The 17033-nt window shown below is 47.9% G+C and overlaps 1 protein-coding gene and 1 long non-coding RNA gene across 2 annotated transcripts in view; one reads left to right on the top strand and one right to left on the bottom strand.

Annotated features, from left to right (window-relative positions):
• The window catches only part of TMEFF2 (transmembrane protein with EGF like and two follistatin like domains 2), a 130521-nt gene extending 122034 nt beyond the window's left edge, over positions 1–8487 (top strand). The window contains exons 9-11 of the mRNA XM_037398460.1: positions 1328–1486; positions 7138–7224; positions 7634–8487. Of these exons, the coding sequence (XP_037254357.1) occupies positions 1328–1486; positions 7138–7224; positions 7634–7730 (343 nt within the window). The 3' untranslated portion in view covers positions 7731–8487. The remainder of the gene's footprint in view (positions 1–1327; positions 1487–7137; positions 7225–7633) is intronic.
• Positions 8488–14294: 5807 nt separating this feature from the next.
• On the bottom strand, positions 14295–16525 carry LOC119152643. Its single transcript, XR_005105832.1, has 3 exons — positions 16366–16525; positions 15562–15635; positions 14295–14790 (listed from the first exon to the last, which is right to left on the bottom strand). It is a non-coding gene; the product is annotated as an uncharacterized LOC119152643 (long non-coding RNA).
• Between the last annotated feature and the right edge of the window lie 508 nt (positions 16526–17033).

Below are 17033 nucleotides of genomic sequence, written 5' to 3'. Positions count from 1 at the left end.
CTTCAGTTATATTTAGATATATTTTAAAAAGCACTTCAGCCGGTGCTCAGGCAGCTGCTAGGTAGCCTCCTCAGCCTGAAGGAGAGGAGGGCCACCAGGGGTATGGCCCTGCTGTGGCAGGAGCGATGCTCGTGGGACAGTGAGCTGGGGTGAAGGTGGCTCCTTCATGCCAGGGCTTTGGAGGAGGCTGGGGCAGGGAGGAAGGGTAACACTGAAAGGACGTGTTTCTGCAGCGAGTGCCTCCCTGCAGGGGTGGAGATATTACTTCCAAAGTCCAACCAGCAGCCTGGTGGCAAGGAAAGGGACTATTACACATGAAGCACTGTTTTCCTGGGACACTGGCCTGGAAGAGCAAAGATACGGACCAGACTTATCCCCCAGGGCAGACCCTCAAGCCAGCTTCTCCCAGCTCCCACAAACAGGCAGGGCACATTTTGCTCTTTGCAGCTGCTGCGTTTTAGGTTCTCCATTCAGCTGGAAATGTCCTTTTCTCAAGCTGCTGGCAGCTCTGGGAGGGCAGGAGAGGAGAAGGGTGGGTGCTCAAGGCTTAACCCGCCAGCGTTAGCACAGCACTAACACTTCTGAGAGGAGCCCAGGCAATCTGGCTCCGTCTCTTATGGTTGCTGCTGCCATTGACCTGGATTTGTGCATCTTCTTGCTTGGGCTTTTTAGGGGAAACAGGGCAAGAGCTGAAATGGGAAAACCACTGTTTGCTCCCCAAAATCACAGAGGGGAGATAGATGTCAGGCTGCAGGATGGGAACTGGTGAGCAGTGCAGCAGGCAGCATTGGCGTGGATGGTTGCAGCATCAACAGAGGGGTTTTTTATAGCAACCAGACAAAATGTAAATGATGTATCCACTTGCAGGAACATCTAATCACATTTCATACGGAGCATGGATGATTGCTTATCACCTCCTTAGGGGTAATCTGCATAAGGAGCCACAACTAGACGGCTTTTCACCCTCCCCCACCTCTCCAAAGAAAGGGAGAAATCTAAAAGATGTTGTGCAAGGAACTAAATGGATTCTCATCACAACGTGCAAGTAGCTCCACTTGATGCTAGATAAGTCCCAGTCCCCTGGGCACCTCCTGGCACCATCGCAGTGTCGTTCACTCTCACAGACCTCGGTGATGCTGAGGATCTGAAGTCTTCCCTCTGAGAGGTCTGGGAGACTCTGGTACTCACTATGGGGGGCCCATCCTGCAAAAAAAGCACATAAGCTTATACTTCTGACACTGATATATTATTTTTTTTCTGATATAATTTTTTTGCAGCATTCTTTGAAAGCAGCAGATATAACCAGAACAAATATATTTTGTTTCAGATGTGATGCCGGCTATACTGGACAACACTGTGAAAAAAAGGACTACAGCGTTTTATATGTGGTTCCAGGTCCAGTACGATTTCAGTATGTCTTAATAGCGGCTGTGATTGGAACCATCCAGATTGCTATCATCTGTGTTGTAGTCCTCTGTATTACAAGGTCAGTATCTCTGGTACTTTGCAATAGAAAAAGAAAAGACTTTTGTTTTTCCTACTTTGTGCGCTGATTATACAGATTTCTGCAGTGACACCACTGATAACAAATGCTGTTTAATTCACCAACAAACAGAAGATATCGCCTGGGCCAGCCAGCCAGTGCTGCTTCATTATTATGACTGAATTTTTACTTCCATCTTAATCAAACTTAGGTAGCAACGGTGCCTACAGCAAATGAAGTTTCCTATTTTGTATTCAGATGCTTGGACAAATATTGTTCATATAAATAAGGGGAATATAAATACAGCAGCTGGATCAACACTTAATAAAACTAATCATATCTCCATCTGGTTTCCTCAAGGGCCCATTCCCTTAGTCATAATCAGGCAGAGCATACAAACTTTGAAGCCTGTTTGCAATCCCATTGATTAAATGATTTCATTAGGCTTGTGTATATGTTCAAAGGTACCGCACATGTTTAAGGTCTTCACTAGGTGGTGGCATGCCAAGCCATATAGGTTTTATTTATTTTTTCTTAAATGAGGAGGAAAGAGTAGTAACTTTCGCTATTTTCCAAGAGTAGCTGGAAATGACAGCCCCAGGGTAGTTCAGAGTGAGATGGGCAAAGGCAGTAAATGGGTAAATCCCCTTCCCCTACTACACGTGCTGCTCTGCTTTCCCACTGAACTGCCTCTAGGAGGGCTGGGGGTAAGTTCTGAACTTCAGGCATCTTCAGGCTTCTCTCAGAAATCACAAGCTTAAATTATTTCAGCTAGCAACATAGAGAAATCACTCTTTTAAAAATAATTTTATTTTTAAAATACAAAAAAATAAAAGCCAGGTATCGTACCTCTGTAGAAGATAAAATCTTTATTATATTCCAGTCCCTGTGTTGCAGTCCCTACCCAGCTGGAAGCTGGAAGACAAGTGTAGCATTTGTTCCTGGAAAAAAAAAAAATAAAAAAAAAGTCACAAATCCTTCTCTGGCCTAAAGGAATAAACCAAAACCATCTGATGAAAGGCAGATGCTTTTTTGGCCAAGCTGAGTCATCACAGAATCATTTAGGTTTTAAAGACCTTTAAGATCATCGGGTCCAGGACTCGTTAATGCAGCACTGCCAAGCCCACCGCTGAGCCATGTCCCTAAGTGCCACGTCTACATGGGTTTTGGACACCTCCGGGGATGGCGACCACACACCCCCCCGGGCAGTCTGTCCCAGGGCTTCACCGCCCTTTCGGTGGAGAAATGTTCCCTCAGACCCAACCTAAACCTCCCCTGGCGCCACTTGGGGCTGTTTCCCCTCGTCCTGTCACTCGTTCCCTGGGAGAAGGGACCGACCCCCCCTGCCCACAGCCCCTGTCAGGCAGCTGCAGGGAGCGATCAGGGCCCCCCCCGAGCTGCCCCCTCTCCAGGCTGAGCCCCCCCCAGTGCCCTTTGGGGCTCCTCACTCAATGGCAAATGCCTAATGAGGCAGTAGATTAGGCTGGTATTCACAGAAATAATTCAAACAGCCAAAAATGTAGGGTGTAGTAAGAAAGAGAAGATGGTGTAGTAACTGATAATGGAACAAATGTTCTGTATCATCTTGTCAAGTGACTTTACTTTTGTCACCTTGATGCAGTCCCTCAGAGTACTTCGGAGAACGAAGGCAGTGTGCTGAGTGATCTGGTACTGTCATGCAAATCACCCATCGCACTGTTTTCATAGGTGGATGGTACCCTTTCCCGCACACTTTGTAACCAAGTTAATTTATGATCTTTTGACTTTTTTCTGTAATGCACGTAATTACTGCGGAGCATCCTCCATCCCGGCATAATGATTCAAGATACATTTGCAAAAGTGTACTCCTAAGTGGCCTAAGAGAAATCCACATGACAAGAGAGCATTGTGGCAGCATGTGCATAAGTAATTGAGTTTTTGAAGTCAGCTGCTTTGGAGAACCTGACTGTACTGGTTTGAACTCCACATCCTATTGCTAAAACTGCCCCGCCAGGTTCCTGGGAGAAAGAAGGGAAACTTTACTTGCTCAGAGGCCACTGCAGCCAGATTCTTTGCTGCTCATTTCAGTGCAGCTTCACCTAATTCATTTATCAAAGGAGTTGAGTGCAGTGTCCAAACCCTGCAATGGAGCCACATGAGGCTGCTGTTGCAAATCTTTTAGCTACCGTTACTGTTGTTGCTCTTAAACTCATACCTGTACAGTGGTGCAAGTCGATGGGGTGTCTTCCATTGCTGGAAGGCTCTGAGCAATTCCCGGGCGCTTGTAGGGCCGCTGTTGCACAGACACTTTAATCTGAATAAATGAGCTGTGCTGCTGGCAGGGGTGGTCTGCCCTCGGCCCTTCCCCGGCTCCTGGGCGCTGGGTCCTGCCAGCGCTCTTGTGCCACCGTTAGCATCCCTGTAGGCACACGGCGAACCCGGTCAGGGGATGGATTCAGCTGAAAACTCAGCCGACAAAACTGGTAGTTTGGTTGTAAGCAGCTCGATTCCTTGATGGAGTTGGCCACCTGGCTACTCATTGCTAGTGCCAGCAATGGGAATAAGTGGCTGGAGTGCAGGCGTAGGGGACGGGAGGCCAAGAGGTACGGAGGGAAGGGAGTGGAGCAGTAAGGCACAGCCCCTGAACCCAAGGGCTTTTAGCTTAGAGGTAAGGCGCAAGAGAAGCGATGATAAAAGCAGGGTGGTAAATAATATAGGTATGGCCTAGTGTCATAATGATTCTCAGCAGTTTTCTTTACAGCTTTGCATTTTTTGTGCTCCCCTAATGTTTAGTCACAGCAGCTTATTTATGTGAAGAAATAACTTGATTAAAAATGAATGCGTAATGTGTTTTACCTGCTATGAATCACATTGTGAGTAACTCAAGCTTGCAAGCAAGCTTCAATGGAGGGAGGGCAGGCAGCCTGTGCTCCGTACCTAGTTTACATTGGTATAACTGCTGTGTTCATAAATGAATGCATCCCACACACAGAGCACTACAAAGACTGTTTGATTAAGGAGTTAAGGACCAAGGAAAAGTTGTCACTCAATTTTAGCAGATGATTAAGTCTAAAAAGCTGGTTAAATGCCAACGCCCCTCTTAGGAAACCCAGATGTACTTCAGACACAACCTACCTGCAGGTGCAGCAGCATTGCATTCAGGCGGTCCTGCTGTCAGTACTTGGACCCCGGGCCTTCCCAAGCTTCCATCAGTTGGTAGCGGGGTGTACGATGCGGTTAAAACATGGGCATTTTTGGTTAAAAGATGCTTTTTCATCATCTTAATTGGAGTAATCTCTACATTTTAATTTATTTCTCTCGACCTTGGACTAAGTGACTGCACAGATACTGTCAATGTCAGTTTGGGGAAAGCGCCGGTGAGGTGCTCATCTCCCTGCTTCCAGCTGGAGCAGTCGGTATCCACTGTTCTCCAGGAATGCACGTCTGCATCCCCTGGGCTTGCTGACCATCCTGGTCAGCCCCCAGCCACCTGGTACCTCCACATTTCTTACAAAACCAGCCTGCTTCACATGGCTGAGTGCAGGGGCAAAGTGGGGCTGCGGTGTAAATCTTCATCCCCTGGGAGTCGGGGGAAGCCCAGCAGCCTGGCCATACCGCCTGGCTGCCAGCAGGATTTAGCAGGGCTGTCTCTCAGCATGTCAAGGTGTCGGTGCCGTCTCCCGTGGAGCGCTGCGAGGTCCTGCTGTGCCGTCTCCGGCTGAATGGGCAGGAGGGGCCGCTTGGGGACAGTCGGGGCCGGGATGCTGTCAGCGTGCCCATGACATGCGGCTCAGTGAATCAGCCCTGTGTTTGCTAGCAACAGCTCCCTGACTCACTCAGAAAGTTTGACCGCCTTTTTAGGAAGGTGCAGTGAATGATGAGTTTGTCATGAAATCGCAAATCAGCCAAAGTCTGCGTTAGTTTCATAATGAAAGCTCTTCTGTGACCTCCGCGAGCGCTGGAGACGCAGGCTTATTTTTCCTGGAGTAACGATAGCAGCCTACTTTACTGCTTCCAAGAAAGGAACGAGGCAAAATATAGCGCACAGCCATACAGTTTCTCATGAGGGGGTGGTCCTGTTGGCTTAAAAGTGAGGCAAGTCAGGACAATCTGACCCATATTTTGCTAGACTCTTACATAATTGTATTTCAGCATTTTGAAATGCTCCATAAGTCCTTGTGCTCTTGTTCAGCCTTTCAGCCGGCGCTGCAAAACTATAGCATCACTCTCATTCAACAGGAGGGGAAAAAGTGGCCTTTTTGATTTTAAGGAGTCCGTATAAATTTGTTTTACTCTATTTTGCTGTTAGTTACTTGACACAGAGCTGAAGACAAGTGCTTTGAGCTCTCGCTGCACTGAGGGGGTGGGCTCTCCCCGGTGCCTGACACATGGCCTTTCACAAGGTGCAGCCGAAAGCCTTCCTGGAACAGAAAAGCGAGTTAGCCCAGTACAAAGGGAACCTTCTGCCGTGTCAGTATGTTCTGGAGTATCTGGGGGCTTTCTGCCATGCCACTCCAAGAAGGCGTTTCAGTCTTTCTTCTGTAGCTGCCCACGGGGGGGGGGGGGCAGGACGAGGTGCACCCAGGCTAGAAACTTGCCCTGAGCTTCAGCTGAAGAAAGAGGACTAATGCATGGCCGAACTGCAACTAGCTTGTTCCTCCTCCTGTGCGAAATGGTAACTAGATTACGCTGGGTGAAGGACCATTTTTATTGCTAGTTGTTTTTCTGTAGCTCACCATTTTCCTACTGGTACCACAAACGCAAAAAGCGCCAGCATCTTTAGTGGGTGTTGGTCACCCTGCTGTGGTTCTGCTTGCCTGAGAGTTTCTGCCATAACCCCCCCTGGCTTTCGGCTGCCTAGAACCTCCTGTGGCCTCCAGCTGGGGCTAAACGGCTCCACGCTTTCTGTCTCAGGGTGCCTTTCCATGGGAGGAAACCAGAAACGTACTATTACCTTTCCATTAGGGGGAAACGCTTGTAGCATCCCCCTAGCTGACGCTGCTGCAAGTAAAAGGCTGAAACATTCCCCTGCTGAGGAGCACCATGAGGTCCTGAGGCAAAAGAGATTTCCTTTCACAGCCGTTCAAAGGAAGAAAAAAACAAATTTTTGGTCTTTTCAGTGCAATTGCTTTTCACCCCAAGCCAAGCCGCTGCGTGAGGAGCGTAGCACAGTGCAGGCACCCGTAGTAAAGTAGCTGCTCGCTAATGAGCTGAGCGTGGAGCATTTCCATGGAGACTCGTAGGGACTGCGGACGCTTAGCTCCTCGGAAAGAGAGGCCCCATGTCCGCTTCGTAAATACTTCACAGACCTGGGACGCTGAGCAGGTGAGCAGGAGACCATCCTAAATCTTCCACCGAAAAAAAATGCGTTATTTAACGAGGAGAGATGCGGTGTAGCTGGGGCTGTCACCACGCAGCAGAGTCACCACTGCTCACCAGTAAGGAGCAGGAATCTTATGTTTTCCTTTGCCATGTTTTTGTTTACAACATGTTTTGTGGGCTTTGTGGGGGATTGTTGGGGGTTGCCATTAGCCAGCCCATTTCATGTCATCGAAGAGGAAACACGCTGAGGGCCGGAGGATGCCTGTCTCGCCCTCGCGTCCCCTGCTGCCCACGCCACCACTTGAGCAGCCGCCTTGTTAAGAGCTGTGTATTCTCACAACTCTCTTTTCCAGGAAATGTCCCAGGAGCAACAGAATCCACAGACAGAAGCAAAACACAGGGCACTACAGTTCAGACAACACAACAAGAGCATCGACAAGGTTAATTTAAAGAGCGCATGTTTCCACAATGGCAAAACTAACTGCAGAGAGCTTGGACTACAAAATACAGTATTATAGACAAAAGATTAAGACAAGATCTACACATGTTGCCTTGCATTTGTGGTAATCTACACCAATGAGAACATGTACTACAGCTATATTTGATTATGTATGGATATATTTGAAATAGTATACATTGTCTTGATGTTTTTCTGTAATGTAAATAAACTATTTATATCACACAATATAGTTTTTTCTTTTTCATGTATTTGTTATATATAATAAATACTCAGTGATGAGAAAAAAATTGCCTTTCTTAAATTTGCTGTATCTCATAGCTGTGTATAGTCTTGGGATATTGTATGTGGACACTAACAAATCTCTTCTTTTTTTTTTTTTCTTTTTCCAGTTCTAGTGGCAATTTTGAGTCTACTGAACTCAGTAGTAGGGTTTTGAGTTGGTCCAAGATCAGCGACAATTATGGATGTGGGAAAGGTGAAGAATAATTTAACCTACATTGAGGAGGGATAAAATATTTCAGATCCGGAGTCAACTACATTTCATCAGCCTTCTTCTCCCATACCATCTATCTTTACTCTCCCATAGCTTAGGAAGTCTTTGCCTTCTAAATTAAATCCTAACTGAAGGGGAAATGGAAATTCTCAGTAACCGTGATGAGAGTGTCGGGGGTAATGTTTCGATTTGGGAGGGAATTAGGTGTCTGTCAAGATGAACCCTACGAGAACACTTTGCAGAATCTCCAACTATGGTCAGTGGAGTGCGTGAAAATTGCTTCTTACTGTTGATTGAAAATCATTAGGTTAAAAAAGTTAATAACATAATAACAGCTGAAATGCCAGCACCATTTGTACCTCGCGAACATGCTGATATAATTTATTTTTTCAAAGAGAAGGTGAAAACCACTCAGAAAGTACCTTATGAATAACTTTATGGGTGACCCTACTCCATTAAATGTAATGAACTCCAATGTCAGCTATACCTCAGGAAAATAAGGGCATGGGTTTTGTCACAGCCACATGATGGACAAGATGCAAAGTTATTTCCATGGTAGCTGAAACTCTCCAAAACACGTTCTTTCGAGAAGGTAATATTACTCTAGTTTGTGCTATGAATTTTTAAGACGACAGAGTGAGACTGAAGGGCAGAGTGCAGTAACTTCACTCCTGCTAGATAACATCCACTCCACTAATTGACTCCCGGACTCCTAGTCACACTGAATAACATAACCGAACAAAAAAAAAACCAACCTTGTAACGGTATTCATTGCGCTGCTCCTTTCCAAAGAGACCTTGCCTAGGCAGAAAGTACCCATGACAAGAGTCAGGAGTATTCTCACTGTCACTGCCACGTAAGAAATTGTGTTCGGGTCAGAATCAGATCTGGGGTTACCTGGGATGATGTCTCATGAGTGTGTTTCCATTTCCTGCTTCAGCATCGCTCTGATCGCCCACAGCAGTCACCGCCAATCCCACCGGTGACGGTCCACCCGGTCTGGCCTTCAGGCATGGGTGAAGTGATACTTCTCCTCTAACATGGCTTTTAGTCTCCCCCCCCACCTCCCGCCCCCCCCCAGCCTGCTTTAAAGTGAATCCATTGCATGATGTTCACACGGTCTCAGTTTTTGTCTTGTTCTGGGTTTCTTGGCTTTTTAAAGGTAATAAAAGGCGATTGGCAAGAGATGCTTTCAGGCACCTGGTCTGTGCTGATTGATGGGAACGGGAGTGCGGTGCTTTCGCAGGCAGCGGGGCAGCTGATGGCACGGGGCAGCTCTGCCGGGACCATCGGCTTCGCGGAGCGGTTGGCTGGGGCGAGGCAGGAGGAGAGGGGGCTCCTCAGCCCAAGCTCCAGCTCTCCACTCCTTGAAGCTCCTGTTCAGGTTAGAAGGGTGATGGTGCAGGGTAGGAGTGCGCAGCACGAGCAGCCGGCATCCCAGCCCGCTGGACCACAGAGACGTTTCCATTCTCAAACCCACCATCAAATCCTCCTCGTTGTCCCCGTCCCTGCTGGTGTGTCTCCCACGCACAGGCTTGGCACAGGTGGCACCATGGAGGGAGCCCAGGCACGACAGCGCTGAGCTGTGCAGGTTTGGTGCTCCAAGATCCCATCTAAGGAGACTTTGCAAGCTCTGTTAATTAAACAGATCCCTAAGTGGCATTCTAGCACCCCGCTTACATCCCTCCATCAGCTAAACCCGGTGCGGCGATGGCAGCAAATGCCTCCGAGGAGCGTGGCAGTGTGAGGATGAGGCTCAGGCTGGGGGTGGCGAAGGTGGCTCTGCATCCCCCGGCCGCGCTTTGTGCTTTCGGAGTGACATGGCAGAGTCGTAACAAGCATCGAAGCTGCAGATTTTGAGCCGAATCCAAATGTCAGTCCCCCCCCACCGGGACTATCAGATCTGGATTGCTTATTTCAGTCACATTAGATACAAAAATCAAACATTAACACATAATGCGCCGCCACGTAGTTATAGCAGTAAACCTAATGGCAAAAAGGCAAGGCTTGGCCTGGCCTCAGAGCATATAGCATCGCTTAGAAGTGAAGGCAGGAGTCCGGCATATGCTCTCTAAACTTCCCAAAGTAAGTCGCCTTGCTTTTATGGTGCAACACCACGTCTAATCCCTAAAGAGCCCGCCTTTGCGAGGCGGTGTTTGTTGCCAGCTGCAGCCCCAGCAGCAGTGTCTCACAGCCTTCACGCCTCTGAAAACCAGAGTTTTACGCACGTGCTGCAGAGCAGCGGGCAGAGAGGGGAAGGAACCGTGGTTATAATGCACAGAGGGCAGGTCCCGCCGAGTATCAGACCTCTTTGGGCCTTTCAAACTTAAACTTCAACATGCTGGTGTGGGCACCCGCTCTGAAAATTATAGTGTCTGGGGGTTGTGCCTACAGGAATGGAGTTTTCTGTAGAAAATATTCGCAGAACTTGTATGTGCAACAGCAAATTTGGAGACGTGGATTTGGGGTTGCTTTTTCCTTTTCTGAAGGGATTGGAAAGTGCATTTGCTAGAGCCATATGCTGGCCAGAACTTGAGATGTGAAAATCTTTGTGCAGCTTAACATTACCCAGCGAAGGGAGGTGGGCTGGGCACATGAGGGCCTGGCCGGGAAAGCCATGGCCATGAGGCTAGTGCCACGTGGGAGGCAGAGCCCAGCTCCCTCCAGAGTCGCGTGGAAGATGCTGATGTGTTGCTGTTTGTCCACTTCTCCATGCACTCTTACACCACCACAGCAAAGCCCCTCGCAATGCTGATGGGGATGAGCTTGTTCCTTACTTGGGGTGGGGGTGGGGGTAATAATTCATTTATTTTGGCTGTTTCATGGGCTTTTTTTTTGCCATGGCACTGTGATTTCTGTAAAAAACCTCAAATACCAGCACACACTGAATTACTAACTACAAAAGATGTAGATGTACAAAACCACTTGCAAGACCAGTGATACCACACTTGGGGCAATTGCTTAGGGGCAACACCCCCTGCTCGCGCCCTGATGTCCCAACAGCTGTGGGCTCTTGCCAGCCTGGCTGTTGTTTTACTGAGGCCAAACCACTTGGTAAAACCAGATAAAACCAGGACTGCTGGCACACCTTTCCCCAAGGCTTTTCTTCTCAGCCTGTAACATTTTTGGAGCAAGAAGCCATGTGCTTATTTTGTACGTGATGCATTTAACGCAACAGCAGCCTGACCTCGGTCCTCAAAATAAACCCTGGCACACGCTGAGTGCTGGTGAGCAGAGCTCACCCTCCCTGCCCAGCCTGGGATGTTGGACGATGTTCAACCCCTCGGTGCCTTTGGATGCAGGCAGGCAAGCCCGCTGAGAAGTCCCAGCCCACAGAGAAGTCAGTGGCACATGTAGCTGCCATGCAGCCTGGGTGCAGTGGGTGGGTGACACACAACTCTCGCCTCCTCCCACCCCAAAAGCTGCATTACAGGACAGGGGGAGCTTCCATGCTTTGCCATTGTGATGCCTTTCCTTAAAATAAAGTTGGATCAGATGTTCATTACCATTCCCTTTCATCCAAGGATGGTAAGACATGATTTACAGAATATTGTCATTGCAAAAATATTATAATTAATAAAGGAAGGCTGGACATCCTATTCTAGCTGCTGCTCCCCCCCTTCACTTGCCTCTGCACGCTGAGGAGCCGCGAGTACCACAAATGTGAAGACTCTGGGGTGGTTTTTCCTCGCTGCTGTAGCTGCCAGGGTCTCACCTTGCCGCCGGCCAGCACTAGGTGGGCTCAGCGCTGCCGAAGTGTCCCGGGTGCCAGTGGAGCGGGGTGCGTGCTGAAGGCAGGGCGCCTGTCCCTCTGTCCCACGCGCAGGTCAACCGAGGGGGCGGGTGGACGTGAGCCGAAGGTGGGTGCCATGTATAGCTGCCTCCTATTTTCCAGAAGCAGCTCTCAGAAAGCCTCATCTTCAAAGAGCTCTCTAAAGCTTCTTTGAAAACAAAATGATTAAAGGCTATCTTCCCTCTCATCCAACATCAGACGCATCTCGCGCCGCATCCTTGCTTTCACCCCTTATTATGCATGCAGCTTTTCCGCAGCTCCCCGTTTTGCGTCGGGATGGAAGTTACAACCCCGAATTAAAAGCAAAGTTCATTACTGCACATCAAAGTAGACACTGCGCCTGGGCCAGGCCTGCCCTTGCTTTTATTTATAGGTATGTGGCATGGCCGTGGGGGCTGGCCGCAAGGTGTTTGCAGATGTCAGCCCGCACAGCTCGGGAAGGCAAGCTGGAGGCAGGAATGCCCCCGTCTGCTGGTGCTGGCGGGGTTCCCCCCTCGCAATAACCAGTAACCCCAATGGGACTTCAAGCTAGATGGAGATGCGCTGAGCCATTACAATGAGGTCTTTAGAGCCACTTTATTATTAATAATAATATTTTATCTATAGTTCTGCTCTGGATGGGCCAAAACCCAGCAGACTGAGCCAGTTAAATTTGCTCTGTTTGACACAGGAGCCAAAAATTTCGGTTTTTGCTCCGCACACGGGCGGCAGCTGGGACACTGCACCCTGCCAATGCCATCAAAGCCACCTCTGCTGGCACCCGCGGGCAGGAACAGCCAGCTCCTACCCCAGCCAGCCTTTAGGCTGGTGCTCTGCCTTCAAATGTTTCCATATTAGGTGGGCTTAATTTATTTTAGTTTCAGTTTAATTAACAGTTTTGTCACAGCAGGAGGGCTACTGAAAACAAAGATGCATTTTGAAAAAAAAAAAAAAAGCAGGATTTTTGTCAAATTCTCCTTTTTTTTGCCGTATTGAATGCAAGCCACAAAGCAGTAAAATATTCCGCAGTCTCACACAGCAGCCGCCAAGCTGCATAATAAAAAAGCATGTGAGGAAGCTGCTCTATAATGCTAACTAGGCAGCACCAGCCTCAGCTTTGTAAATAAAATGTTGAGACCCCTTTTGCTCAGCTAGAGCAGACCCCCAGGTAGGAGCCTTGATGTCCATCCCTCTCCCAGTTTCCCAGGGCCGTGGGAGCCCACAGGGCTGTTCCTTACAGGGGGCGAGGGGGACAGGAGTGGGGTGTCATCCCACCAGTGACCAAAGTCCACAGACGCAGAGTGACCCCGGCCACTGCCATCCTCCGGCTCACTCTGCAGCGGCCACCGTGCCTTCACCTGTCACCGCCCCAACGTGAAATAAAAACGATGGGAAGGTGAAAAATGTTAAGAAAATGTAGTAACGCCTCATAAATGTGCCATGAGAGAAGCTTTAAAAGGGGCTTGCTTTACATCAGGTCACTCGGAAATGAAATGTAATTATTCAGGATAAAAAATCCAGCTTCAAAATGCAAATGCAGGCGATGGACCATCACCCCGACGGGGAAGAGGTGCTGCGGCAGGTTGGTCGGTGAGCAGCTTTCAGCAGAGCAGGGACGAGCCGAGAGGTGAGGAAGAGCTGTTTAATGTGACCTGAATTAGCGGCTATAGATAGTGCTTCCTGCATGTTTTACATTTTCAAATAAAAAGGATCTTCTTGTTTAATGGTTAATAAAAATGATTAGTGCTCCCAGGGCATGGATTCTGACAGATGCAGACTGTGCTGGAGGGACCAGCTACAAGACACAAGAGAAGATGAAACTGATTTTTTTATTATTATTTTTTTTCCTGTGGAGTACATCTCTGCCAGCATTTGCAAGTTAATTTGTAATATAATTATACGTTGCTTTTGTCACAAAAGCACAGCACGTGTGACGGGCCAGCGGCCCACCGCTGCCACCGGCAGCCTGTAACAGCCCAGCAAACACTTCAGCAGCGAAAAGCCAACAGCTAAGAGGTTGTGTGTGTGTATACGTTTATATGTATGGATTTCCATGTGCATGTATACACATACATGTATTTATATACACATGTACACAGATGGATATACACACATTTGTGTTATATATACATATACTCATATACATACATGTATATACATATCTATACATACACATATATTTTAAAAAAGTAATTTTATATATATATATGTATTTCCGTGACGGATACTGCGCTGGGGAGCAAGCTGACTGCCTTGGAGCATGTGCTGCTCTAAAGCCACGCAGCTCTGCCCTGCCCAGCTCCCCGGGGCAGCACCCAGCAGCAGCACCCTCCGAACCCAGACGAAACCTGCCACGCCAGCCTCTGGGCACCTCTACAACCTCACTCTGACAGCTGGGTTGACTTTCCTTTTTTTATTCTTTCTTACTTTCACGGCATGCCATGTAGAGGATTATGGTCAGTAATAGTTTTCTAAGAAATAAAGTCTCTGAAAGTAATTGTTAGGAACAACCAGCAATAGCACATGCTGGCTGAGTGGTTGCCATAGTGCAGGAGCACAATTCGAGATTTAATATCATTACTAATGATATTTACTTGGCCTGCAGGAGAGAGTGAGACTTGTGCTCCCTAAATGTCATTTGACTGCTAATATGTCAGCGAGCGCACCCAGCCCAGTGCCGGGAAAAGACCTGGTGTGGCCTGGGGCACTGCTGCCCGCAGGAAGGCAATGCTGCTGCTGCTGCTGCTGCTGGGTCCCCCTCCCCAGGCTCTGCCTGCCTGCCCGCCACCCTGAAGAGCCCACATTTGTCAGGTATCCAGGCCCCCAAAGAGCCCCCACACATGTAACCACAGCGCCAGAGCTCAGCTCCTCACTGGCACCCATGGGCAGCGCCGCCCAGCACACAAAACAAGCCCCAGCCTCCTCTTTACCTTCTTTTTTCTTCTTTTATTTATCTTCTTTGGCTGTGACACAGACTGCGAGTTCAGGCTTCCTCTCCTGTTGGGCTTCTCCATGGGAGGGGGAGACATATTGCGCTGCAGTAAAGCGAGCCATTTAGTTTATTAAATGCTGTTAAGGGTGCCCTGAGGTCTCTGCACATGTGGGACCATCAAGGCGGAATCGTTATTATTATGGTTCTTATTAGTCATAGTCATTTTCCCAGCGATACATCTCACATCCAGATGTCTTCCCATCGATCTCTTAAATTTTGCGATGCCAACACAAAACTTTATGAAGACAGACTAGTCCAAGCCCCAGTTCACACGGTACAGGAGTAGAACCTTTGTGCAAAAATAAATTATTTTTTTTTTTAAATTAAAAGACAAACGAAAGAAAGGGTCATAGTTGGCAAAAAATGAATTGCACAGTGCATAAAAGAGACAACAGAGAAGATAACGTTTTAGTTTAAGTGTTCCATCATTATTAATTCATTTGGTGCTCTTTATGATAATACCAATCATTTGGAATTCATTTGGTGTTTATGTGGATGTCATCTCTACTCCTGCAGAAATTCCAAAGTAATTCAGCATTAATGTGCTATTAAATATTGTTGCCAGCCACTACCTTCATTACCTCACCAGTACAGGCTAATCTTTCTTCTCTCATTCTCTAAATTCAAATTCCGCTGTTTATTTTGCTTTTATCTTTATTAGGGTTTTAAAATGTAATGCTTCTATTTAAAAATTCTCCTTATGCTACATGAGTGTTGTCTTTTCTTGACAGCATCAAAACTAAATAAAGGAGGGGGTTTAATGGTGATTTTTCATTTTTGTTACTGGCATTTGACTGCGAAACAACCAAAGAGGTTTCAGTTTATCATTTACAAGAGCGAAGTTACCGAGCTGGTATTTATGCTCACAGCAGATAACACTGAACCAAATCTGTATGAAATATCATCTGCACCATGTGGAGCTCTTTCTCTTTGGGCACAGTAGATGCCCCTGAGTCAGGCAGGGAAGGAATGCGGCTGCCCCAGCCATCCCAGGGACACAGGGTCCCCAGGAGGCACCAAAGGGGACGAGCTGCTGATGACGACCCTTTTCTGGACTCACCCCATCAGTGGAGCATCTGTCTGCTTCCAGCTGGGGAACAGTTGCTGCAGTAATGGATATGCTGGGTCCAAACCCTGGCAAAAGAAGAAAAAAGGCTGCACTAGCACGTAACATTAAAAAAAAAAGGAAAAAAACCCTAGGAGATTAAATGCAAAAACCTAGCATTAAATGAGCATTAATTAGGTTTTATATTCAGGGACTCAAAGATTAGAAAATACCAGATTGCTGGAAGTCTGGAAATAAATAAAAATTAAAAAAGAAAGAGAATACAAAGGCTGGGGTCAGTTCCTCACTGTGCCTGTCTCGTCGTGCAACCCCCTAATTACCCCATCACGTACTATTTTTCCCCTGGACACCTGCTTCTTTTGAACCACAGGACAATGGCGTACAGGCCAGAGTGAAGTTTGGGCTTGGTGACTCTCAGCCTGGCACCTGTAGTGCCTGACCACCAACCAAGTGACACTTTTAATGCTACTTCTTAGCAAATGTTTGAAGTGACAGACCACCACAGACCCACGGATATGTGAGCAAAGATTCCGGAGTGGCTATTATTCAGCACTCTGTAGCCCTGAGAAAGCAGAGAATACAAGAGAAAGCTCACCGTCAATCACTTTAAACACATTTTTCATGGAAAAAAGGGATGAAGTCCCCCAGGTGACCAAAGACGGGTTGGTTGGGTCCCTATCAGCAGGGTCAGCTTGGTACCCGGACAGCACGGGTGGGACAGGGGAAACAGCATGGGCTGCTCACACCGGCTGGCACTGAACACCCGCGGCCGGCAGCAGGGAAGGAGCCAGCACCCACCTGGCTCCTGGTCATGGAGGAGGGAGATGCCACCCCCATCCCCTGGCACCGCCGGGTCCCGGCCAGGGCTGCGCACCCTCTGCCGCTGGCGCCGACCACAGAGCACAGCTTTACGTGGAGAATAAAGCCCATCGCAGAGGAATTTTCCACTTAATCAAAATCCTGCAAAGAATATGAATGCTTATAGGTTAAAGGAACCTGGCAGCTCTTACTTGTCTGTCATGTCTTTAAGGATTGCCATTAAGTCATAAACGTGACAAAGATTAAAGAGTTTATTAATGTTATTAGAGAGTTGAGATAAAATGCTATGCCTTGCAGGGTCTCTCTCCCTCTCTCACTATTTAATGAAAACATTTTCATCACTTTCTGAATCTATTATACCAAATATTCATTTCAGGAGTCCTAAGATGATTTTATTTTAATTAGAAAAGATGTAGCAACCACCTGAAAGTAATACAGTTGAAATACCTTGCCAGGTTCCCCTTCTCCCAGCTGCTGGCAGATGACCATTTCTCCAGCCGTGCCGCCGCGACGGAGCAAGCCCAGGGTGACCAAAAGCGCACAGGGAAGTTTTGCAGCATGGCAGGAGCATCGCGCCTGTCCCCCCCGGAGCCCCTGAGAGCCAGCAGCCCCCAGCCCCAGCCTTCAGCGGGCTCCGTGCATCTCCA

This window comes from Falco rusticolus, chromosome 8 (genome assembly GCF_015220075.1).
Source record: "Falco rusticolus isolate bFalRus1 chromosome 8, bFalRus1.pri, whole genome shotgun sequence".
Taxonomy (NCBI): domain Eukaryota; kingdom Metazoa; phylum Chordata; class Aves; order Falconiformes; family Falconidae; genus Falco; species Falco rusticolus.
This window is presented reverse-complemented; position numbering and strand designations above follow the sequence as displayed.